We start from the raw sequence: 25,755 nt of genomic DNA, 5'->3' as shown, positions 1-25,755 counted from the left end.
CAATGCGTCCCCTGGTGGCGCCCCCCTCACTGGCATTGTTTGACTCAGGCTGTTTTTCCTGTCCCCCACTTTGCCCCCCTTTAACATCTGAAAACAGAATATTGTCTTACCTGGGTCACATGCTCCTCATTTGAATAGTCAAACTTGTCCAGTATTTCTTTGAAAGCGTCCAAAATTTCAGCGTGCCTTGCCATGTCTGTTGCTAGGATTAATGTAATTATCCCCTATGTGAAACAAACCAACCAGCAATATTGTAAGACATTTACGGTATATTTCTTAAGGTAGAAATGCCACTACTTCATCTATGCTTCCCCTCCACTCCAACAATTTACCCATTTAACAGTTTTGTACCAAGTTCTCACACTTTTTTTTGGACTCTACGAAGATGCTGGGGAGCAGGAGAAAACTCTAGAGATAAAAGCCAAGCTGTGCATTTGTTTTGTCTTCTGGAAAGGAGAGGCACACTGAGAAGCCTCAGTTCAGATGCTCCCTAGAACTGCTCTTAGCCACACAATGGGAAACCTGCGGGCTTAATTTGTCAAGCTTTTAAGTTTCCTTCCCCATAGCTAATAGCTACTGTGTGTGTTCTAGACTGGGGCCAAGGTGCAAGGAGGGAAAGATATGACCTTCCTTACTATGCCCCTGATTCAGAATTGGGAGTCCCAAGCTTGCTTTTACAAAAATGAAAACATTTGGTGTTTAAAACCAAGAGCCTCAACACTGAAAAAACGTATCAGTGTTCTTAGGCAATTTGATCAAGGTATATGCGATATTCAAATTGGTGGGGAAAGACATTTATTTTATTTATAGATAAAAGGTAAAGGACCCCTGGACAGTTAAGTCCAGTCAAAGGCAATTATGGGGTGTGGCGCTCATCTCGCTTTCAGGCCAAGGGAGCTGGTGTTTGTCCACAGACAGCTTTCTGGGCCATGTGGCCAGCATGACTAAACTGCTTCTACAGTAACAGGACACTGTGACAGAAACCAGAGTGCATGGAAATGCCGCTGCTGTGGTACCTATTTATCTACTTGCACTGCTTTCAAATGCCTAGGTTGGTAGAAGCTGGGAGAAAGCAATGGGATCTCACCCTGTCACGTTAATTTGAACTGCTGACCTTCTAATCGGCAAGCCAAAGAGGCTTAGGGATTTAGACCACAGTGCTACCCGCGTCTTTTATTTTATTTATATCCTGCCCTTCAACAGGTTCTCAGAGCTTTACAAAAAGTTACAAGTACATTTTATTAAAAGAATCAAAACAAGAACACCAGAACATCACAATATAAAAGAACAGTTTGTGGCCATCATACAGGAGATGCTTATTTCACTAGGTTTGGCTTATTTTCTCGAACAAGAGATGCTGAGGTTTAAGACTGCCTATCAATTTGACCTAATTATAGATTTTGGGGGTCTGGTTGTAAAGGTTTTGAATGGTGGGATTCACTCTCGACAAGCTCATAGGCACTCTATACAGTGCTACCTCGGGTTACAAACGCTTTGGGTTACAAACACTTAGGGTTACAAACTCTACCAACCCAGAAGTAGTACCTTGGGTTACAAACTTTGCCCCAGGATGAGAACGGAAATTGCGTGCTGGTGGGAGGCCCCGTTAGCGAAAGCGTGCCTCAGGTTAAGAACAGTTTCGGGTTAAGAACGGACCTCCGGATTGAATTAGGTTCGTAACCCGAGGTACCACTGTACTTTACGTTTGCTCCACGTCTCATGACTGAGCCCAAGCATTTCATTAATAATAGCAGATGCTCTCTGACAATAATGCACATTGACAGGAACTTTGCCACATCTTTCTGACCCATACCTGCCTAATCCGTTTGAACTGCTCCTTATCAACATGGGACAAAATGTTGCATTCTGGCTGTGCAAGGATCTGGAAAGCCACAGCACAGTGATGGTTCTCCAGCGGGGAAATGTCATTGTAGCGCACAGCAAGCTCTGTTCGTGCATTAATTTGGTACCTGGTGTGAAGGAAACACATAGAAAGAAATGCACAAGCAGCCCAAAGGGAAGGTACTCATCTGTAGTTTGAAGGCAATTTGAAATTTGTGTGATTCTGAACTCCTAGATGTGAGAGCCTCTCCCACATCCAAGTGAAGCCTTTTTTAAATGAGACAAATTCCAAAGGGATAGTCATGTTAGTCTGTTCTCGTAACAAAACCTTGAAGAGTTTTGTGTGGTACCCTTAAAAACATAAACAATGTGTGGCATAAGCTTTTCTGATCCAAAGCCCACCCTGTCAGGTGCATGTCAAAGGTAGCTCTATCTCAAGAAAGTTTATGCCAAAAGAAATTTCTCAGGTTTTATTTTTGGTCTGCATTTGCCCGAATATCTACTATATATTTTGGAAAGTGGTTTGTCTGTTCTGTCCACCTGTTATTTATAGGTTCAGCCGCCTCTTTATAACATCACTGTCAAATATGGCATGCAAATTCATGAAGTGGGGGCAGCAGTCTTCATTGATGTTTTGATGTTGGGCAAAGATGGCGTGACTCTGCCAATTTTTGTGTGTGATGGGCCCAAACTCACAAATTACACTATCCTGGGCAGCACCGGACACTTTCTCTTAGTACTTTACATTCCTAATCATTCTTTTCACACACACAAAGGATACATACGTGTTGTTATATCCTGGGTGATCCAGATCATGACACACTGATGCAGTCATTAGTATTAAGATATCCATTTGAGAAAGCTTTACCTAAGCAGGAAGAAGAAGAAAATGCATCTTCATAAATTAAAACAGCTTTTATAATAAAGAAATCATATCTAACATTTCAAGATGTGCGGTTCTAACTAGGGTTCAGCGCACAGTTTAATAACTACATGCATTGCAACTTAGACTAAATCTATAATGACGACAACAGTGAAGTCTTCAACCTTGCCTCTGATGCATAATGAACAACAGGATGGAATAGAGAAATTGGAGCTTGCACAATAGTGGCTAAATTTAATTTAAAGTCAAAGGTTTCTCATCTTGTAAGAAATTATGCCAAGATTTGTGTTAATTATAAAAAGCTATTTACTTGGGCATTTCATGCAGGGGACGCGGGTGGCGCTGTGGGTAAAAGCCTCAGCGCCTAGGGCTTGCCGATCGAAAGGTCGGCGGTTCGAATCCCCGCGGCGGGGTGCGCTCCCGTCGTTCGGTCCCAGCGCCTGCCAACCTAGCAGTTCGAAAGCACTCCCGGGTGCAAGTAGATAAATAGGGACCGCTTACTAGCGGGAAGGTAAACGGCGTTTCCGTGTGCGGCTCTGGCTCGCCAGAGCAGCAATGTCACGCTGGCCACGTGACCTGGAAGTGTCTCCGGACAGCGCTGGCCCCCGGCCTCTTAAGTGAGATGGGCGCACAACCCTAGAGTCTGTCAAGACTGGCCTGTACGGGCAGGGGTACCTTTACCTTTTTAATCTGTTTATGAAAATTGACCTCCACCCAGCAGAGGTAAGAACCCAAATATTGTTTTTATTAGCAAGGGTCAGTTTCCTAATATTGTGTCTAACTGGGCAGGGAGGGGGAAAACCACCCACAGTCAAGCTGTTCAGGTTTGGATCGTCACTAGCTAGACACCATCGCCAGTTTTGCTGTACAGGGGAGGACAACATGAAGGCCAAAGTTCCTTGCCTTTACCTTCCTACCAACTTCAGCAAGGGCAGAAGTACAGCCTTGGTATCCCTTCCTCCGACTTAGGTGCAAGAAGAAGTTAAGGCACTTTGTCCACACTGAAGCTGGATGGAAGAGGAAGCCAAGATAGATAAGTTAAATATGCCATATAGTATTGTCATTTTAAAAAAGCAGCTGCAGGGAGCCCTGATTCCAAGTTGGACAGTGCAGTGAGATCGATTATGCTATTTGCCTTGGGAATTAACAGCTATGGGCACAAGCAGGGGTGGTGGTGTTCATTGGGGGAAATGGCACAGGGCAGGAGTTAATCCCTCTCGCCCATGCCATGGTTCTGATCTGGATCAGGGTCCACCACTGCTGCCATTTTAAAAATCTCTCTCTCTCTCTATCAACATACAATGCAATCATGTATTTGGGGTATCATCTAGTTAAATCCGTGGTTCCCAAGGTGGGGCACACACCCTACAGGGGGGCAATTTGATTTTTAAGGGAAGCAATTTGAGAATGACAGTGAATGGCCTTTTAGGCTTCCCCCACCTGAATAGGAGTTCACAGGGGCTGGGCATCAGGATTTTAGAGATGCTTAGGTGGGGCATGGCCAAACAAAGGCTGGGAACCACTGAGTTAAATGTATTTCAAACCTGGTGGGGGCTTCAGTAAGGTGTGGAGCCCAATCAGAATTATGCTGTGGGCCTACAACCTCTCGTGGAGCATTCCAGGTTTACATATTCAGGAACTCCTGCACTTGCCAAGATTTCTATGCTTCAGTTCATAGAATTGTAGGGTGGAAGGGACCATGAAGACCATCTGGTCCAACCCCCTGCAATGCAGGAATCTTTTGTCCAAAGTGGGGCTCGAACCCATGACCCTGAAATTAAGAGTCCCATGCTCTACCTACCGAGCTATCCCAACTCATTTCATTCACCCTTTGGTTCTCCTTTCAAATGCCAACAGATTAAAAATGGTGGCTTCCCTGGCACAACTACATGTCTTTCAATAATCAACAACCATAACTTCTGGATAAAATACATTATTACAGGTAGAAGACTATTGATTTCACAATGTGTGTGTGGGGAGGACTAGAGAGAGAGAAAGCCAATGCAGCCAGAGAAAGACACACCTGGAGACTGCAGAGAGAGATCATGCTGTACATCATCTGGGTAACGCAGAAGCAATGTCGAAAATTATGGAATGGATTGTTTCTGTAATTGTCATGAATACACAGCTAAAACAAAAAGGGAGAAATTTATAAGGAAAACAAGCATTTGGCATTTAATCCTCCCAACCAACACTTTGATGCTATTATTATAGCCCCTTGGAATCTGTGCTTTACAAGCCCATGCCATGCTAATAAGGTAACTGGGCGCTGCAGAAATAAGGAGAAGGTTGACTCTTCCTCTTATTTCTTCTTCTCCCCTCTCCCCTGTTGCTGCTGTACTCACTTTGTTGTTTTTCTCAGTTTTGGACACTCCCATTGGCACTGTGACCTCCACCATGTAGGTAAAGAGTTAAAATATTGATGAAAAGACCAACTTGTGCACGTGTTTTGTTCCTTTCCATTGTGTGTCAAGGCCCCGAGCCCTCCCCCATTTTCTGAATAATGAGACACATGGACAGCACCAGTATTTTAGGTGAATTAAGGCCACAACTTTGTTGGTTACAGAACAATGGGGGTGGAGACACTCCTTCAGGTCTACTGGGCCGAGGCCATTCAGGGCTTTAAAGGTCAGCACCAACACTTTGAATTGTGCTCGGAAACGTACTGGGAGCCAATGTAGGTCTTTCAGGACCAGTGTTATATGGTCTCAGCAGCCACTCCCAGTCACCAGTCTAGCTGCCACATTCTGGATTAGTTGTAGTTTCTGAGTCACCTTCAAAGGTAGCTCCACATAGAGCGCATTGCAGTAGTCCAAGCGAGAGATACCCAGAGCATGCACCACTCTGGCGAGACAGGGCGCAGGCAGGTATTATTTTTTATCTTTATAAAGTTGCTCATTAGGTAGTATAATTGCTGAATGATTTTTCAGCTCATTTGGATGTTGTTGCAAATGCAAGCTAAGTTTAATTAATGGATACAGCTCAAAGCAAAAGTGATGCAAATTGATGGCATATGAGACATTTCAGATAAACAAGTCATACTTTTGATGATAAGCTTCTTCTTGTTGTTGTTATTGTTGATACTAATAATAAATGTTGCCACTTGACACCAGGCATTTTAATTTGGATACAACTGTTGATTGGGTTGCTTATTTAAGTTTTTTGTTTAAAGAAGGGATTGACTGATGTCAGTATTGGATGGTGTCAGAATGGCAATCCTTTTGTTCTAAGAATAATATGTATTCTATATACTTTATGTGTTGGACAAGTGTTCGTTATACTCTGCTTACACATTTTTTTAAAAAAATATCTTTGAATATATGAGACTATATGCCCATTTTAAAAAACCCACAAATATTTTAAATCCCATACAAGTTGCTCTTTAAATCTTACCAGCCATCGCTTCAATGTGATAGGGTTGATGTTAAAGTCTTTCACTAATCCTAAATCATGATACATATGTTCTAAACAACTCAGCATCTGGAGGAGAAAAGAAAGAATTCTCCTATTATTGCATTATTTTCACTAGTGTACATCACAAACACATCAGACACTTAAGTCTGTGACTTAAAAGCACTGCTGAATTCATCTAGAATGCCGAATTTAGAAATGGGATGCTTAATTTGTAAATTCATTGGGTAATCTAGATGAACAAGTCATTATCTCTGAGGCCAAAAACTGAGGTTTAACAACATAACGATACATTGTTCACCCAAATCCCTTAGGAATGAAATCTAACCATCACAGAGGATACAATCTCATATCTATAAAAAACGGAGGCAAGACTATTTCTTATTTTTAATAGAAGAGAATAATAGAATTGTACATATGGAAGGGACCATGAAAGTCAACTTGTCCAACCGCCTGCAATGCAGATTTTTTTTGCCCAACATGGCAAAAACCAAACCTTGAGATTAAGAGTCTCATGTTCTGCAGACTGAGCAATTCCTACTTTAGCTTCATTTGTGACCGAAGGACCAAGATGTCCAACCCAATCACTTGCTGCGCGAAATAAAAACCTGTAATTTATTTTGCTCATTAGTCCATGGCAAATTCTATGAAGACTTTAAATCACACTCAGTAAGTCAGGTGAGGGGAACCTTTGGGCCTCCAGATATTGCTGAACTACAACTCCCACCATCCTGAGGCATTGCCCATGATTGCTAGGGCTGAGGAGAGTTGCAGGTCAGCAACGTCTGGAGGGCGAAAGGTTCTCTGAAACTGCTGTAAGTGCAAAGAAGAACAGCAGCAGCAGCAGAGATAATAGCAGTTGGCAACAAGCGTTCTAAGCCAAGCCTTGCCTAAAACTTGGATGTCTTCCTGTAGCTTCTTTAACCTTGCATTCTCCAGGCAGCAAACATAGCTGTGTAGCTGCACAGACCAGGACATACACAAGGAAAAAGCTATATTAAGACAACAAACATAGGCCTTGTCTATCTTTTTTTCAGTGCTGAATTCTGGTGAGCCAGCATTTGAGCTGAAAGTACATCTCCTTCCCTGCAGTCCATCACAGGCAACATTACTATATTATTGTCCTATAACACGCCAGAGGGAGGTAGAATGCAAAGGGCTAATTCTAAAGACACTTTACGGACGGCTGTTGTGTTCTTGCATTGCATTGTAATGATGCAACAGGGCTGTGATTTATAACACTATTAAAAATGCACCACACAAACCTGGGAAAGGGGTAACGTGAATTGAAACACCTCACATAAACTTCAAATAAACAAAAAGGTGAACCTATCCAAATGAGGCTGTGACACTGTTCACATAATGGTTTATGCAATTGCTCCTGAGCATAAAGATGACATATGTTGTGTTATAGCAACTTGTATCTAATGATGTGATTTGCTGTCTGTACCACCAATAAGACAAGCTAGGAAAATGTTTTTTTCTGTTTTCTGTTTGTATCTAAAAGTCCCCTCCCCCAACTATTTTGGAAAAGATGTCATAAAAAAGAGAGACAGCTTTGTTTAACTAAAAATGTCACAGGAGAATTGTCATAGCAAACTGATCCTCGTGAAAACTCATGGCAATTATAAAGACAGGAACAAATATGATGAAGCTGCTACATCGGTTTTGCAGATCTTAAAAATAAAAATATGTTGCACATTCCGCTTTTCCATGAGTTGTTTGCGTTCTGATGATTAGCCAGAATAGCTCCTTTTGTAAATTCATTACAGAATCATTCTGGTTAGAAACACAACAACAAATAAGGCAAATGACACTAGTCTAGCTAGCCTTAAAAATAAAATACAGTGAAAATAATATACAGACTTTTCATTTTCATTGATTGCCTGAAGCTAACTTTTTATTGAAATTAGTACAAATCAGATTTCCCCTTTCATTTGCAAAGTGAGTCACTTTTTTGTAGACCATAATTAGCTACAGAAAGGCTTTTGGGTGAAAAGACATTCTCAGAACCAAGTATACTTCAAAGTACAAACGATAATGGGAAAGACCTCTGTTATAGAATTCTTAGTTGAAGCACATTAAGGTAAAAAAACTCTGATCCGATTAGTAAATCGTGCTTTTTGCTTATCTGCTGTCTGAAGAAATTCCTGCTTTACCTATTGTTTATTATGTGAATGGACCTGGTTTTGAGATACAGTAGGTGTCTACTCACATTATGGTACTTTTAACATGCTCCGCTGCTCTGATTAGTTCCAGTACTTAGCATTTTTTAGGTTGCATTTATTTATAGAATAAGCCTTCTTAGAGTTTTCATTTATTTGAAGAGCACTTTGTATTTATCTGTACATTTTCATTCTGGTTTCTGTAACACAACCATGTCTAGGTTCCAATTCTCAAATGCTCCTCAGAGTCCCACAGAACAAACATTTACAGAAAGGAGGGACCAGGAATCTGTCTCCATGGGGCAGCATTACCTCATTGGGCTCCCATAGCCAGACGTCAAAGGTTGGTTTCCGAAGAGCTTCTATTGTCTCCTGAGAAAGCATGTACTGCAGAGAAAATGAGGCATTGTTATGAAATATGATTCTCAACAACACCCGCTTCATATTTTCTCTTGTAGGTCACCTATCTTCATGACTCAGCTCAATCAATTCAATAAGTACCGTATTTTTCGCTCTATAAGACGCACCAGACCACAAGGCGCACCTAGTTTTTGGAGGAGGAAAACAAGAAAAAAAAAATTCTGAATCTCAGAAGCCAGAACAGCAAGAGGGATCGCTGCGCAGCGAAAGCAGTGACCCCTCTTGCTGTTCTGGCTTCTGGGATAGCTGCGCAGCCTGCATTTGCTCCATAAGACGCACACACATTTCCCCTTACTTTTTAGGAGGGAAAAAGTGAGTCTTATGGAGCAAAAAATAGGGTAACTAACTTACCCTCTGTATAGGATTTCATTTGAACCAGAGCTAACAGAGGGTGTAGTTCAGGCAACAACCCCCAAATATATGAATTATAACAGTGTCTTCGAGGTTTTGCACTGTCTGTCCCAGGGGCTTAGTGTGGGGGGCATGGGGGGGCTATGGTTCCAGGTGCACAATTTTTGTGGGGGAATGAACCAGATGTCCTACCACAGCCTGGTCCAGGGCTCATCTCCGTCCACCAAGGGCTGTATCAGCTGGGCCGGCTCTCCCTCTGCACAGGCAGCTCAGTATGACCCCCCTTTGCTCCAGTGGGGGTGGGGTCGCTCTGGTGGCAGCGAGGGTTGGGCTGCCCCCCCAGCACACAAACCGTACACACCCGCACCCACCCTAGGCACTGACAACAGACACTGCACCCTTGGTCCTTCCCCTCACCATGAAGTAACTACAAGGAGCTTGAAAAATATAGCATTAGGGCCAAGCAAGATGTGATGCTAAATGTGTCTTTCAAGTGCCTCAGTTCTTAAAATAAAATAGCAAGTGTGTGTCTCCTTACCACTTCAAAGTATGGTGAAACGTACCCCATTGAGCATCTATCAGCCCAAACATACTACTTGGAATAGGAACTCAACATATTTTTTTAAAAAAATAAATAAATGAGGGGACCTTCCTTCAGAGATATGTGACTTGTAATTGATTTGTCCCTTTAAAAGTGTTTGTGGGAGGGGGTGTTGGGAAAGTTTTGTTTTTGTTATGTTTTATTCTGCATTTGATGCTGCTAACGGCCGTAAAATCTTTGAATGAAAGGCAGTATACAAATTTAATAAACAATAATAATAAAAGAATAATGATTTGTTGATTTAAATATTTTATATCAGCATGGGAGCAATGGAATCTAACCATCACCTGTAGCAAAGTAAATGGAAACTTTAATAAGAGATTTTATGGAGAAAATCTAGGTAGCATTTGAGTAGAAAATGTTCTCATAATAAACAAGGGATGGAAAGGATATTTTTAACTAACGTGATTATCTGCTCTGTAAAACAGAATTTTGAACTCTTATGTGCTGCGGTGTACCTTGGGATAGGATGGCACATCCCTTCGGGGCACCAGCCTCTTGCTCTCATCCAGGAAGCTGTATTTACAGGGGCAGTTGGTCCTGTGTAAAAAAACAAAATCCAGCCCTCTTTACCTTTTGTATATATTTTTTCAAGTAAATATGAATAAACTAGTTCCTTTGACGTCTACTATCACATGAGATCTGTTAAGTTGTGGGTGAATATATCAGACGACACAGCAATTCTTCAAACAGCTCTTGTTTATTCAGAGGCCAGAACAGAACAGAACTTTTCCCCAATGTAATGCATTTTGTATGCTATTTACACTAATATATGAATCATATGCCCCTTAAAGTAATCATATTTTTTTAAAAAAAAACCTTTACCCTAGTATATGCATATATGCATTTTTGGCTGGAGAACTGCAATGCAAAATTTGGAGAAGTGTAGAATCCAAAGGATGGCTGTGTTTTGGTTTGAATATTGTTTCAAACATAGTGAATTAGCTTCACCTTTAAATGCAAACTGAATCATATTTCTCTCCCTTCCCGGATTAGAGCGCAGATGCATTAAAGAAAACAGAGAGAGAGCCAGAACAAGAGAATTCAACATAGAAAAATGAATCCTCAGCATTGTGTATCGGAAGTCTTTCAGTCCAACTCTTGAGACGAGTATTTGCTTAGCGGCTCAAGGATCAAGACCCTTCTGAAGTAAGTCAACATTGGCTTATGCCGTCACTTCAAACAGCTGGAGCCACGTTGCCTAGGAAACTCAAAGCTACTTGTAATTTTAATCACTAAATTCTACGGAGGTCTTCCTTCAGGACGAATGCCACACACACAGAGCACATCCTTCTCCTTTCATGCAATGGAATAAATGAAAGGCCCCCAGCAATCTGGAGTACACTGACAAGGTTTGTTGCCATGTCTCAGGCCCAGCTGCTAATGCAAAAGCCATCTGCTTAGGCTGCAAATGGCAGTGGGTGGGATACAGTGCAAACTTTAAAAGCTTTGATGTTTTAAGAATGTGGTCTTAACTGTGAAGGTGGGGAGGTGAGAGGAGAATATGGCCAGTGTTTCACACTGATCTTTGATGGAGTGTGAAAGTTAATGCCATTTAGAGGCACATAGGCTGACACCTTTTCCTGAAAGCAAAATTATACCTGCTGTCAGACGCAGCATCATTTTTTCTTTTCTTAAGCGAAAGGCCCAGTGGATTATAGAAATACTCAGAAGTGGCCAATTTGGGGGAGGCGTTGTGTGCTATCCATTGACAGACCAGATCCCCAAGATGTGCCCATTTAAACACCTCAGAACCAGGCTTGAAATCTGGATTGTGAAAATGGAAACAGGTTTTATTGCTTCAATTGAGGAAGCGAACATACTGCATGACAAATGTGTGCACTTTGGCTTATTCATCCTCTCAAAGCTTCAAGAAAGTTGGTGGAGTACAAGTTGAACCAGTAGAATCTGAGCTGAAATTACGCTCTACTTGACAGGTAATAATTAGGGGTAAAGGAACATCAGCTGCAATCATGTGTATCTTTGCAAAGCAAGGCTCTTCATCTAGCTACTTAGAATAACCAGCTAGATTTACGGTAAGTTCTGGGTGAAATGCCAAACCTGTGGCTAAAAGGATGGCCCTCACTTTTAGGCTAGCAAAGGACTCATCTCCTGGATCAGTCTAGCAGCCCCCTTGCTTTTTCCTGTGGTGCAGCCTCTCTTATATCCCATGTTCACTTCTCAGTCACTTAGTGACCTCTTTTCTCAGCGTATTGTCCAGTGTGGGGTCCAGATTCTGTGGGGTCCATGTACAAGATGCTCATACCTTCTGATGTTGCCCCTCGCCATCCACATCCCCTCTCCCGTTGAGTCCAACCTGCACCTAGACAGAGAAGGCAAGGCAAGGGGAGGCTGCTGCACTCTTTCTTCCACCACTCGCCGCTCACTTTCTCAGAGAAGGCAGGTGAAAAGGCAGTGACAACAAGGAGGAGGAGGAGGAGGAGAGGGTGGCAGAGAGCTCCAGGGTTGCTAGAGTGAAGGCCTCAACAGATGCTCAATGATCCTGACACTGTTCTTTTCTCATTACTAGGGGCAGCTCATCCCCTTTTGTCACCTGAAACCTCTCCTACCGGGATTGTGTGCCTTCTGCTTACAGATTCCAGCAAGAGCTCATGAGACCCCAGCGAGAGCTTGTGGAGGCCTCTCACAATATCTCGCTGGAACCCGGAAGCCGCCACTGGCACTTCTCCTCGCTTCATTGGCAGCAGTGGTATGGGTAGGTGGGTGGGTGTTCCCACAGTGGGCCCTCAGATGTGGCTGCCTCAAGATGCCTCATGGATCTGCTTATTACATCTCTCTCACTTCTCTCCCCTCCCCCCCCCCATCCTGCATCCTGTCAGTAATTTTCAGGAGGCAAGCTGTTTGTACTTTGGGGCCTCTCAGAATTACAGGCTTTGTTATTTAATAAATACAAAATGTAAGTGACTCAACTGCGTAAGCCCTGGAAATGTTGATGCAAATAAAAGAAGTTGTGGAGGAAGAAGGGTTAGGGGAACTTTGAGGTGGAATCATGAAGTAGCCAGGTTTTAGAATTCTAGAGCAGTCGAGTTTAGCTTCTGCTAAAAGGAATTAGTAGACAATGTTAACAATAGATGCAACTTCATTATTAGTTTCTTTCTTTCTGGGGAAAAAGCAACAAGGGAGAAAACAGGTGGTGAGAAAAAAAGGCAGTGTCCAAAAGGAGAAAACTGAAGACTTCTCCGGAATCAAACACACGCATGTTGTACCTCTTTAGTACGGATGAGAGAGAAATATAATTTTATTTGCATTTGAATGAGTCAGTAGCTAATTTGCACTTCTCAAACCAATATGTGAACCAAAACACAGTTGCCCTTCAAAATTCGCATTTCTCCAAATTTTATGACATAGTTCTCCAACCAAAATGTACAAACATGCATTTATTAGGGGAAAGTGCACATAAAAATGCATAAATTAGTGAAAGTAGCATACACAAATGCATTATATCTGTAATAGCTGTTTGCAAAAATATTTATATTAGACGTGTTTATAAATAAATCTGCACCCAAATGCTGATGGATTTTTGTGAGGATATATATATATAAAAAAATGATAGAAAAAGGCATATTGCTGCAGAAATGTGGAGAACTCAAGATTGGAGAAGAAAGTGAGATGAGAGAAACTGAAATTGTCCAGTCCAGCTCTATAGTCAGATATAAACAACTAACACTTTAGCAAAAGCTGCCTGCATCACTGATGACATCAAGAACTCCTTGAGCGCCTTACACACACACTGCATTGTGAGCATGGACCACATCACAGCACTATAATTCCCAGATTTTCCTAGGGGAAGCATGGACAGTTAAGCGGGCTAAAGTTTGCAAAGCTCCCATGCCTTTGCCCAGCAGTACCAGCCTTCTGAACTGCTTCTATCTTCTTTCCTAAACAACTTTAATCATGTATTGGCTGCCGACATGCTTGCTCTGATGTGTCAGCGACAGCGAAGCCGAAATGTACCAGCTGCTGCAGCCTGCCATTACAAGCTATGATTGCTTCTGCTCCTGTTTTAATCGCAGCTCCAAACTTGGTAACGCATCAGATTAGCAGACTAGCTTCTTCCGCTGAAAAGGAAATACCTCCTTCTGGGGTTAAAATATAGCATGCACATCCTTGCATAGTACAAGACCATAACAAGAGGAGTTGCTGTGTGTATATTGTGATATTTCCTCAGATTACATTTCATATCTGAGCAGGTCTGTTTAAAACAAGAGAGCCTCTTACCAAACAAATGTTTTTCTTGGCAGAATAAGTTTTTGTTCTACGCATAAAACTAAGGCCAGAATTCTTTATTACCGGATGGGTAAACATAGGGAAACCAAGATGTTAATCTCTCTATGAGAGTTATTTTTCCAGACATCTGGCATGAGCTCGTTTAACCATTAAGTCGCCATGCCTGTTTAAATAAAACAAGTATCATTCATATATATGTATTGTTGCACACCACCATCAATCTCTGAGTTGTGTGAGATTTCAGGGGTTCCTGGCGCTTATCCAGGTCCCGTGGCTCCTTTTAGAAATGAGGCAATAGCAGAGACTGCAGTGTCTCTTCAATAAATGGTTTCTTTAAACATATATACAACCTGAGCCGGCGATGGAGGGGCTCACAGAATTAACACCCCAAGAAGGTCTTTCTTCTTCAATAGCCACAGCCTTGGATTCCAGGAGAAATCAGCCATGCCTCTCTTTCTCTGACTTCCCAGCCTGCAGCTTTTTCATCCAGATTCTAGCTCACATCACTCAACTCTCCACTCTGGCTGTTTGTCAGAGTTGAGAGGGGGAGGCCCACCCATTTGTTCTCCAGCACAGAGACACTACCTTTGTTCCCTTAATGACTCATACATAGCAGGCCATTGCTAGGCTGGCCTGGCTATTCCAGCAATGGAATCCATGCTTGATCTAGGAATTAGAACAGGGGTCAGCAACCTTTTTCAGTCCTGGGCCGGTCCACCATCCCTCAGACCATGTGGTGGGCTGGACTGTATTTTGAAGAAAAAAACTAACAAATTCCTATGCCCCACAAATAACCCAGAGATGCATTTTAAATAAAAGCACACATTCTACTCATGTAAAAACACCAGACAGGCCCCACAAATAACCCAGAGATGCATTTTTAAATAAAAGCACACACTCTACTCATGTAAAAACACGCTGATTCCTGGACCACCCAAAGGCCAGATTTAGAAGGCGATTGGGCCGCATCCGGCCCACAGGCCTTAGGTTGCCTACCCCTGAATTAGAAGGATCTTGCATACAGCCTACCTCCCCCCACAACTCATAATACTACATGCTGTTAGATTATACAGCTTTTTAAAAACAACAACAACAACCCCAGACCATCAAGCATTACAAATTTGTTTATTAGGCTGCAATTCTATTCATACTTACCTGGGAGAGTAAACCTCACTGAACTCAATGTGATTTACTTCCAAGTAAGCTTTCTTAGGATTACTGGAAGAGTCTTAATACAGGAATCTCTCTGAGGAGGCTGTTTTCCTCAAAGACAAAAGAAAAAGAAAAACAAAGCAGAACTTACCTGGTGCTTCTCGCTGCCATTTCATCCCTCATCTTTTTAATATCACTCTTACACTTTTCAATCTCCGCTACTTTCAGTCCTTCCACTGTCAACAAAGTGAAACAACAGGGGGGTTACCATGGAGAAACCCGAAAGATCTCATTTCAGTAACTGTGCAGATTTTTCAAAAGGCACTGAGCGGTGGTGTTTGCCAGTGACTCAATGGTCCTTCTGTCCGGAACCTGTTTCTTTGCAGGCATGTACGGCAAACATCATAAATCATTAAAACTGACAAGATTTTAGGAGATCCCCCCCAAAAAACTCACAGTCATTGTGAGCAGCGCACAGCAATATTTAGCTGTCTTGCTGTTTTTCAGAGTCTCTCTCAGAACATGAATAGATGGAAGCACCTGACAAAGCTATTGCAATGATATGTTAACAATAAGAAGAGCTGTAATTGTATTGTGACAAACGTGCTTTGCTGGGCTTAAAGCACCCTATTAAATGAACAGGTGACATGAAAGAGGAAGCTGTGAGAATCATAACCTAATCTGGGAACTGGGAAGTAATTTCAGTTCTTGATAATTACTTGAAAATATGATGCTGTTCTTTAAATATCAAGCAGGGTTTGAAAACAGCACGGGAAATCCTGTTCCTGTATATGTATGGCATAGGGCAAAAAGTTTGACTTGTTATGTGTCCAGGTGGCAAAAAATGCATTTCATGTAGCCTTGAAAGCTTAATACAATCTGAACAGATAAGTGGCTTTTTTCTGCTATCTGGTTGCTGAAGGACTTCAAAAAAATGGCACTGCATTAAGTGTACACCATACTCAGTAGGATAATTTCACAGCCTGCTTGCTTGCTGTGCTCAAGCTGGTACCTAGGAAACTCAATGCAACTTATAAGTGTTTAATTGGGATTCATTTGGTCATAATAAAATGGCCAATATCCTGCTACTCCCATGTGTTGTTGAACACAAGATGTCGGTTTTATATATGATTCTGGGTAGTAATGACATGCTATGCAGTATTTTATACTACTGGTTTTCGTACTGTACCCATCTACCTTATGTGTGAATGGCCTATGGCCCAAGCATTAATAAACTACTACTACTACTACTAATAATAATAATAAAAAGGCAAATATCCTCCTGAGCTCCTCCCATGTGTTGTGCAATGCAAGTCAAGTGGAACTGCTCCAGGGGTGACATTCAGCTTTCATATTTGTCTGAAAAGAAGAAGCTTCCATAATACATGCAAATGTGATTGCTGCATTTGAATAGGTGAATGAAGAAAGGAATTGAGAAATGGTAGTGTGTAAAAAGGAAAACATGTCTCAATGAGTCAGGCTTGATTGAAATCAAACTTGATTGCTATCAAGCCAAGTTTGCCATCAGTATGTCAGTTCGTTTTTCATAAATCCTCTGCTTTCAGGAATTATTATTACCTCTTTAATGAAGTGAAACTTATTTCACTCACCCCCACTTTTAAAGAGGAACGCTAAAGAAGAGCAAGTTGTGAAAGACCGTGGAAGACATCAGCCCCATTTCCCCTTATCTCTAGGTCAACCAATGCCTTTGCTCAGTGCAGGGAAGTAGCAGAACCACCAAAGTACCCATAATCTCATTTTGGGGAGCTAAGCCATCATACCTTTTGACATGTAAATAACAGTAGCAGAGGACTCTATGTATGAAAAATTGTCTGCTGGGTGTGCTTGCACTGGATTCTCCTATGCAAACTATATGGAAATGAACAGAGGTTATATATCAACCTATTCTTGGTACGCTGTGGGTTGGTATGCTTGGTGGCGCTGTGGGTTAAACCCACAGAGCCTAGGACTTGCCGATCAGAAGGTCGGTGGTTCGAATCCCTGCAATGGGGTGAGCTCCCGTTGCTCGGTCCCTGCTCCTGCCAACCTAGCAGTTCGAAAGCACGTCAAAGTGCAAGTAGATAAATAGGTACCACTCCGGTGGGAAGGTAAACGGCGTTTCCATGCGCTGCTCTGGTTCACCAGAAGCGGCTTAGTCATGCTGGCCACATGACCTGGAAGCTGTACGCCGGCTCCCTCGGCCAATAAAGCGAGATGAGCACCGCAACCCCAGAGTCAGTCACGACTGGACCTAATGGTCAGAGGTCCCTTTACCTTTTATTCTTGGTACATTGGGTGGTATTCAACCAGGGTTTACACAGAGCAGGCCCATTAAATTAATGGCAACAACCAAATTAGGTTCATTCATTTCAGTGGGATTACTCTCAGTAAAACCTAGCTGAATACCACCCAGTGGTCTCCACTGTGTTTGTAAACAAAATGTTTTCAAAGGATTTTCTTTTTCATAGTGCTAAACTAATCTCTTCAATTACGGGCCTGCCTGCCCTCAGGCAAGTGTGTACTAGACACTTAAGGAGAGGCTTGATTTTTTAAAGAAAACTGGCTCATGGAACAGCAGATATTAATCTGATGCTGAGATGTTCTGATACCTCAGGCGGCTAAGATGTCTGGTGCAATTCCTAGTAGAGACATAAACTTAGTGGGCAAAGACTCGGAAGACTGTGTGACTTGTTAATGTAAACTCCAATCCTATACATGGGTGGATCTAGACGCAGGTTAAAAACGCTATAAATATGTCAGAAATTGTTACCAAAAAAAAAGCCTATGTAAAAATCCGTATAAACTCCTTTTTGCTCTCTGGCGCCATCTGGTGTTCTATGCTTATAACGCATTCAAAACGTATTAATGTGACGAATGTATCTGAGTCCGTGTCTACTCAGAGGTAAGTCCCACTGAGTGTAATAGGGCTTACTCCTGAGTAAACACAGCAGTATCATCCTGGCTGTACATTCAGGTGGGCAGTGGCAGTGGCTGTGCTGTTTTAGGGTTGTTGTTGTCTCCACCCTTGTTCCATCTGCCAGGCTATGAACTATGCCACATTTAGCAACCAGGAGATTGTTGAGGAAGCTTTCTCCCTTTCCCCAATCTCCCTCTCTCTGTTCTGTCTGCTTATCTCATTGTGTACATATAATCATCTAGTCCCCCTACTTCCCACAATGACATTGGCAAGCAAGATGTATAAGGTTGCAAACCTGTCTCTGCTGTTTGTCTCCCTCTCTCCTCCTCCTACATATTCAGGGCAATAGACTACCTAATACTTACCTGGAGTGAATTAAAAAATTGCCCAGTAGCACCTTAGAGACCAACTAAGTTTGTTCTGGGTATAAGCTTTCATGTGCGTGCCAATGGTTACCACCAGTTCACTGAGAACTTCAAAGGAAATATATAGGTGTTTCAGCAGCACTTGTGGGGTGGGGTTGCGGGGAAGGCTTCAGAAAGTAGCCAGCCTATGAAAAGCAGGTAGGAGTCAGGAGAATTATATCTTTGCCAAAAGCCATCAATCTTGATCTACTGCCTTTTTTTATTTTTTATTTTGCCCTGAGAAGTGCTTCTTGAGAAACTGGTTTCATTCCAAAATAAAAGGTCATTACAGACTGAATCTACATTATTACCCCACAGTGTGCCCAGTTGACAACAGGTTAAAACAGGTGTAAGGAGTCCCAGCAATGGGGGTGTTTGTGCGTATTCACACCTGACCAATGGCATTATGGCTGAGTGTATACCAAGATGGCAACCACCAGCTCCTTATGCATTCATCTGGGGGAAAGTGCAGGGAGGAAATGATGAGGGTAACCTAACCAAGGGAAGGGTTTTCAAACATGTATCAAACACCCACCATTGTGGATGGCAGGTTCTAGAATAAATCTAGATCAAAAGCAGCCTGTACAATAATAACACCTGCTCAACAATGTTGTAATCACCACTTCCTTCTGAACAGCCTAATGAAAGGGAGGATTTTCAAATGTGCATCAAGTAAACCTTCTGGGTGGCAGGATGTAGAGAATCAATCTGGACTGAAAGCAGTATGTTGAGGAGAAGCATGAACCAGTGGCGTAGTGTGGGGGGTGCAGGGGGGGGGGGCGGCCGCACAGGGCGCAACATCTGGGGGGGGGGGCGCGCTCGCACTCGCAGCTCTCTGCCCCTACCTGGCTCACTCACTCTCTCTCACTGCAGTGCTGGCTGTGCGAATCCGATCCGAGCCGCCGGGGAGCCGCCCACTGTGGAGGGGAGGCTGCCAGGCGTGCGGTGCGGTGCGGAGCGGAGAGAGAGCGAGGGACTATCTGGGGGAGGGACAGTGCAGTGGGGGGGGTGCAAATTACTTGCCTTGCCCCGGGTTAGGGGGCACAAATTACTTGCCTTGCCCCGGGTGCTGACAACCCACGCTACGCCACTGGCATGAACAATTCTGGACTGAGCAAAATGCATTTTGTGCTGCAAATGGGCAGTCTTAGGAGCACAGCTCCCATTCCCCTTTTTATTTCTGGGAGAGCAGCAGCATGAGAATGAAGCCTGAGAACATCAACCCCCCCCCCCCCCAATAAGTAGGAAGAAGAAAGTAGAGGAGGCATAATTCAAGGAGGATGTATGGGTGTAGTAGATTGCTATATTTGTCAGACATACACAGGAGCCTAAACCTGGTCTGGGGACTTGAGTCTTTCCAGTTTAATGGATTGGATTGATTTACAAACTGGGTGCAATTATAGGAGGTGCGTCTTTGTATACTGTAATTCTTTCCAGATATTCATTGTAACAGAAAGCTGCAAAATGTAAATTGAGACTTTTACTTTAACAAGTAATTCTATATTTTGTAGATTCGCCCCCTCCCTCTTCAGTATAGTTTTGTACCTCACAAAAGATAAAAGGCAGGAGGAATGGTCCCAATGAGATATATCGGTACCTCTGGGGCTCAGCACAGTCTCAAACTGACACAAAATTAATTCCAGGTTTCAATTGCCTATGTTTCACTCACAGTCAACTCTTTTCTCCAGCATTGCCAAGTGATTATCTACGTCGGTTTTCAGTTCATCAATTTTAAATACCCTGGAGGGAGAAAAAATTAAACAGGAATGCATGCACATCTTTGATAGCTGTACAATTAAGTGACTTTATCACAAACCTGAATTCTGTTGATAGGGAAAATATTAATATAAAACTCAGACTTTGAATCCATTTAAATATACATTATTATTTTTTTAAACCCAATAAGTGCAGATACCCCATTAATAAGTTGTTGCTTTGGTCTAGTGATCAGCTATAGGCAAAATTATTCCAATATACAAATAGCAGAATTCCCGCTGTGCTAACAAGCTATCGCCATAAAGGGGAATCTTGATCTATGTGTAGTTGCCTACTTTAACGGGATGTAAAGCTTCCCTTCATGAAATAAATGGGGTAGCTGACCTCCATTTTAGAAGCTCTGTTTTTCCTGGATTTCACACACAGGGTATGTGGGCTGGTTTGTCTATCTTTACATTTCTAAAGAGTCTGTATGTGTAAATTAAAGTTTCCTTTCTTAATATAATAACCTGATCTTTATTCCAGCAGCATTGATTATATTTTCTCTGTGGCTTCATTTATGTTACTTTACAGTATTTTATTTTATCATGTAAGTGGTTTATTAAGGGGCTAAGGAATTGAACACTGTTATTTAGTTAGAACAGTGCTAGGGATTTTGCATCCCTCTTACAAAATGCAGCATAGATGAATTCTATTTCCTTTCAGCTACAAGATTGGGGCGGGGGGGGGGGAGTCCAGTGAATTCATTGCATGTTTAGTCACTGGAAAATCCCATTGGGTTCTGGATTGCAGCCTTCAATTAATTCATCTTTCTCTGCTTGACTAGCCTGTATAAACTTTTAAATGACTCAGGCATACCCTATTCACTATGAAGAACAATGAGAGAAAAGCTGGCGCATTTATCTCAAAGCAAACTGTTTGGGGACTGCAGTGTTGAAATGAATGCGAGGAGAAATATCATTACACTAAAACTATTGCGTTAAAATATTACCTGGAGAATTGCTCGATCACCTGCGCCAGCAAATTCTGGAACAGTTCCTCTTTTTCTATTAAAAATATAAAGTAATGGGAGACTAATGAATGTAAGATGGAGGATAGCAGACCTATTTCAGCTTCCACACAGACAGATTTTTTTTTTAAAATGGCATATTAAGCAAAGAAAATAAGCTTGGCTATTCTCGCCCAATCAATACTGGCAGAAAGTTGCCATTGTCAGTCTAGTATCTCAGGTAAGTAGGTATAGGATTGCAGCCTAAATTGTGCTCTGAATTATGAAGATGGATAGGCTTTATAAATGACATTCTCAGCAATGTAAGCAAAGGTGTTATTTTTAGATTCATAATAGTCACCTTAGGGGGAAAACCCCTTACTCCATATACAAATATTGAAGGTATTATTGGGGAGTGGGAACTGCATTAGCCTTTCTTTTTACCCTTAAAAGAAACAACTATATTAAAGCACAATCAGCAAACCTTTATTATGCCAATCTTCCAGTTAATCTGAATTCAGCATATATTCCCCCAAACCTCTCTATGCGGCAGCAGTCAAGCTTAGCCAAACCTCTGATTAACCAAATATAAATGGCTTATAGGTAAAAGAGGAGGTGCTCTATCAGCATGCGATGAGGGCATTTCAGAAAGTAACAGCAATTTCCAATATGCAGTGGGGGGCATCAATTTTGCTTTTCCATTCAAAAACACCCTCGTAATGTGCTTTTAAGCACTGCAGTTTGATAGTCAGGGAAATACACTTTCCATTCTCAAGCGAATACATGGCCTTATTCATTAATAGTTACACATGCTTAGATTTTTAAGAAGGGTGAAAGAAGGAATGAAAGAGAAGAAAAATGCATAAAGTTCCTCAAATTATTCTCTCTCTCTCTCTCTCTCTCTCTCTCTCTCGTAATGCATATGTAAGCACCTGCAGGAATAAAGGTATTTAGTACTAGGCAGAGTGGGAACAAAAGCTGCTACACCTACCAGTTATTTGTTGAGATAAGAAAACTAGTTTAGCAGAAAAAAGAAATCCACACAGGGTTCTGTGAATACTATATTGGATTGGGACATGGGTTCAAATTATGGTACTATGTATATGATGGTTGAATCTGGTAAAGTCATTTTTCTCCTGCCCTCATAGAGTTGTTCTATAAAATGAAAACAACAACAGTCTATTTCAAATTATTGCTGTGAGGCTGAATCAGATGAATGTAAAGTATGGTCATATTATGTCTGCACTTCATTCATTTCATGGACGTATAATGCCACCAAATTTTCCAAAGGACCTCAAAGCAGCTAACAAATCAAAATTCACAACTATATTAAAATCTGACAAATTCCTGTTACTATATTGCAAGAGGGATTCAGTCGCACGTTGGCAAATTTAGATTTGTGCAGTTAGAGGAGATTAAAGTGGTCTGGAACTCTTATGCACAAAAACTACTTTTTAAAAAATGACTTTTGAAGTAAGGAAAGTGATGCGAAAATACACTAGAAAGTGTGGAATAACAATTAATTTATGGGAAGTTGTATAACCTTCGTGCACACAAATCAGCATGGATGCTCAGTAAACAGTAGATACAGTGTGTCCCTTGTACAAGCTTTGTTCAAACAAATTGGAAGGCAAGTTCAATAAACAGGACCTGGTTACGAACTTTAAACCACTTCATGAATTGCTTATAGGTAAAAGAGAAGGTGCTCTATCACCATGTTATGAGGGCATTTTAGAAAGTAACTGCAGGGTCCCCGAACAATCATCTTGTTTGTATTGTAAGCAAGTCCTATGCAGAGTAGACCCAATGAAATGAATGAACCTTAGTCCTGTTTCTTAATTTCAACAGGTCTCCTCTGAGAAGGATTAGTGTTGAATATTACCCGCTACCTATACTCAAAGGTCTTCAGCAGAGCTCTCCTCTGAGTACCTCCACTGTCTGAATTAGTGGTGTGCCAAAACATGTCATCTGATTTCTCAAAAATGCCTTCCCCTACAAAAAAAGAGGCTTCCATTTCTCTGTTTCCATTCTCAGGAAACTTTAGAATTCCTTTATAATTTTGGTCAGTGCAGGGTTAAATTTACTTTATCATTGTGAAGTGGTTGAGAACAGAACTTTTTATTAAACATTTTCCCAGTGTTCTGTGGCTTCCCCAACTTCTTGTACTTCCTGATCTGAAAAAAGCCCCATGGCAGGAGGTACTGGGCGATGTTTCCCCCACCACATACACTGGAGCATGGGAGGCTGGCGAAGCTGGCTACTGAGTACCTGAGATTTGTGCACTCATAGATTTTGCCTTTAAGGGATGCTCTTCCTTTTATCTTTAAAATATATCTTTCACCCCTTAAAGGTAAAAAGACTTACTTGAAAAACAATGAGCAGTCAGATGCACAGTAAGTCGCCTCCCCACCTTCCCATGCTTATAGGAAAGCCAGGCTGAGGCTGTCATGGGGGTTTCAGGAAATACCCAGGTACTCAGACCCCTGGAGAGATGCTTTATAGAATGAAAGAAGGGGTCCTCACAAACAGCCCTTGGCAAGCACAAAACCATACCTCCCACCCAGGATGATTTCACCATAATCTTCTTTCTGATAATTTCTTAATGCAGTTTTGAATTATTATTTTTTTGGAGAATGTTAAATAACAAAAAGTGGGAGGGGTTTCTAACGCAGCGCCAGTTTGAGGTACAACAGATGGCTAACAGGAAATAAACCTCCTTGATTGTGGCACCCTGCCCATGGAGTGCTCTCTGCAAAGAAACTTGTCTGGCACTTCCTTTGAAGCCATTTTCGTGCCAAGGTAAAGCCACACTTCATTTTTTCACAGACTTTTTGATTTGGTTTATTTTATCTCAGCTGATGATTTGATGCTTCCCATTCACAAACTGTGCTGCTTCTGTTTGGTCATTTATAGGATATTGTTCATTCATTTTAGTAGCTTTTGTTTTTAATATTCTAGTGCATGCAACCTTTGTAAATCATTTTGAAGTTAATTTGTTTTGAAGTGTAGGGTAAAAGCAACAACCCTAAAATAAATAAACAAAATAATAAATTAAAGCACTCTGTACCAAGGCAGTGCATTCTATGCATGTTTGCTGATAAGTAAATTCCATTGTGTTCAATGGTGTTTACTTGACTGCATTCAGGTTTACAGCTCATTTGGGATTTCAGTCCCAATCACTCTTGCTACACAGTAAGTTCCACTGGTGGAAAAAGAATGGGGGCTTGCTTCTGAATACCGTATTTTTTGCTCTATAAGACTCACTTTTTCCCTCCTAAAAAGTAAGGGAAAATGTGTGTGTGTCTTATGGACCGAATGCAGGCTGCGCAGCTATCCCAGAAGCCAGAACAGCAAGAGGGATCGCTGCTTTCGCTACACAGAGATCCCTCTTGCTGTTCTGGCTTCTGGGATTCAGAATATTTTTTTTCTTGTTTTCCTCCTCCAAAAACTAGGTGCGTCTTATGGTCTGGTGCATCTTATAGAGCGAAAAATACGGTAAATCTGCTTTGGGCGGCACTGTTAGAGAACCAGATAGTGCATAAGAGCCATTGGGTTCATTGAAAAACATCTTTCAAAATGAAAATAAATAGGATCAGAATGGAGGTATCAGCTAGGAACATGACAGCTCTTCAGGTGTTAAACAGGACTTCAGATGTTTATATAATACTAATGCAGAAATGGATAAGGAGAGGGAAAGATAATTAGACCTACAGATGCTGCACCCCATCCTCCAAACTCAGAAAGGAGAGACATAGAAGAAGGAAACTTATAATGCCAACACATCAAACATATGGCAACCAAGCAGCAGCACTTTAGAGAATGATCTGGAGATTATTACAGATGATAACTAAACATGTGCCAGCAGTGGTACTGCATTGATTTATCAAGACAATGATATTACCTTGCTTCAGAAAAACTAACAGCAGGTGTCTGTTTAAATGAAATTTAAGGATTCCAAGGGGTACAAGTCACCTTCAACATTCGCTTTATCCTTAGAGGATTAATATGTAAGTTACATTGCTGTTTCTCATCAGCACTGATCAGACTTGGGCTAAGTTGCTGTTTAACAAAGTTTAGGGCAACAGCATTTGAAATACAGTGCTTTTTGTGGTGCTGAAACAGAGGGTCAGGTTACCTATACTGCAGACTGGGTTCATGAATGTACCCAAACACATGGAAAGTTTTTTTTGAAAACGGATCGTATGGAAATTTTGCAGCTTTAAAATGTATTATTATTATTATTATTATTTATTTATTTATTTACTGTAGCCTTTGAGTGCTCTAAGATAATACTGCACGCTGCCCCAAATGGTCCCTTATAGTGCCCTCTGGTCCCTTATAGTGCCAACACTTGAATAATAAAAAAAAAATCTTGCTGCAAATTTCAGTCACTATTTTCTGCCTCCATCTGTCTCCCCATCACAGTGCCCCAAAGCAGGTCACTTCATCCTGCTGTGGCAGCCCTGGCCTACTGACCCTAAGTTCTCCCTGCACAGTTTTTTTGGGGGGGAAGTAATGGAAAAAACTTTGCATTTGCAAAAGAGGTACACAAAAGCCTAACTGTGTAACAATCATATTTAAAAATAATAAGACCTAATAAGGCCTCAGGAGCAAAAGTATTTGTGCAAGTTTCTTCAATGAGAGCTCTGTATTGTTG

General features: G+C 41.7%; 1 protein-coding gene across 3 annotated transcripts in view; it reads right to left on the bottom strand.

Moving 5' to 3' along the window:
• The window catches only part of PDE9A (phosphodiesterase 9A), a 71,190-nt gene that overhangs the window by 11,263 nt on the left and 34,172 nt on the right, over window positions 1-25,755 (bottom strand). For all 3 annotated transcript variants that reach the window (XM_083437361.1, XM_083437363.1, XM_083437362.1), the window contains 10 exons: window positions 21,102-21,156; window positions 20,064-20,134; window positions 15,225-15,309; window positions 10,132-10,213; window positions 8,614-8,688; window positions 6,119-6,205; window positions 4,749-4,853; window positions 2,628-2,710; window positions 1,814-1,970; window positions 111-224 (listed from right to left, as the gene is read on the bottom strand). In XM_083437361.1, the coding sequence (XP_083293487.1) occupies window positions 111-224; window positions 1,814-1,970; window positions 2,628-2,710; window positions 4,749-4,853; window positions 6,119-6,205; window positions 8,614-8,688; window positions 10,132-10,213; window positions 15,225-15,309; window positions 20,064-20,134; window positions 21,102-21,156 (914 nt within the window). The remainder of the gene's footprint in view (window positions 1-110; window positions 225-1,813; window positions 1,971-2,627; window positions 2,711-4,748; window positions 4,854-6,118; window positions 6,206-8,613; window positions 8,689-10,131; window positions 10,214-15,224; window positions 15,310-20,063; window positions 20,135-21,101; window positions 21,157-25,755) is intronic.

This window comes from Podarcis tiliguerta, assembly GCF_965153285.1.
Source record: "Podarcis tiliguerta genome assembly, chromosome: 4".
Taxonomy (NCBI): domain Eukaryota; kingdom Metazoa; phylum Chordata; class Lepidosauria; order Squamata; family Lacertidae; genus Podarcis; species Podarcis tiliguerta.
The sequence above is the reverse complement of the archived record's forward strand: the minus strand, read 5'-3'. Positions and strand labels throughout refer to the sequence as shown.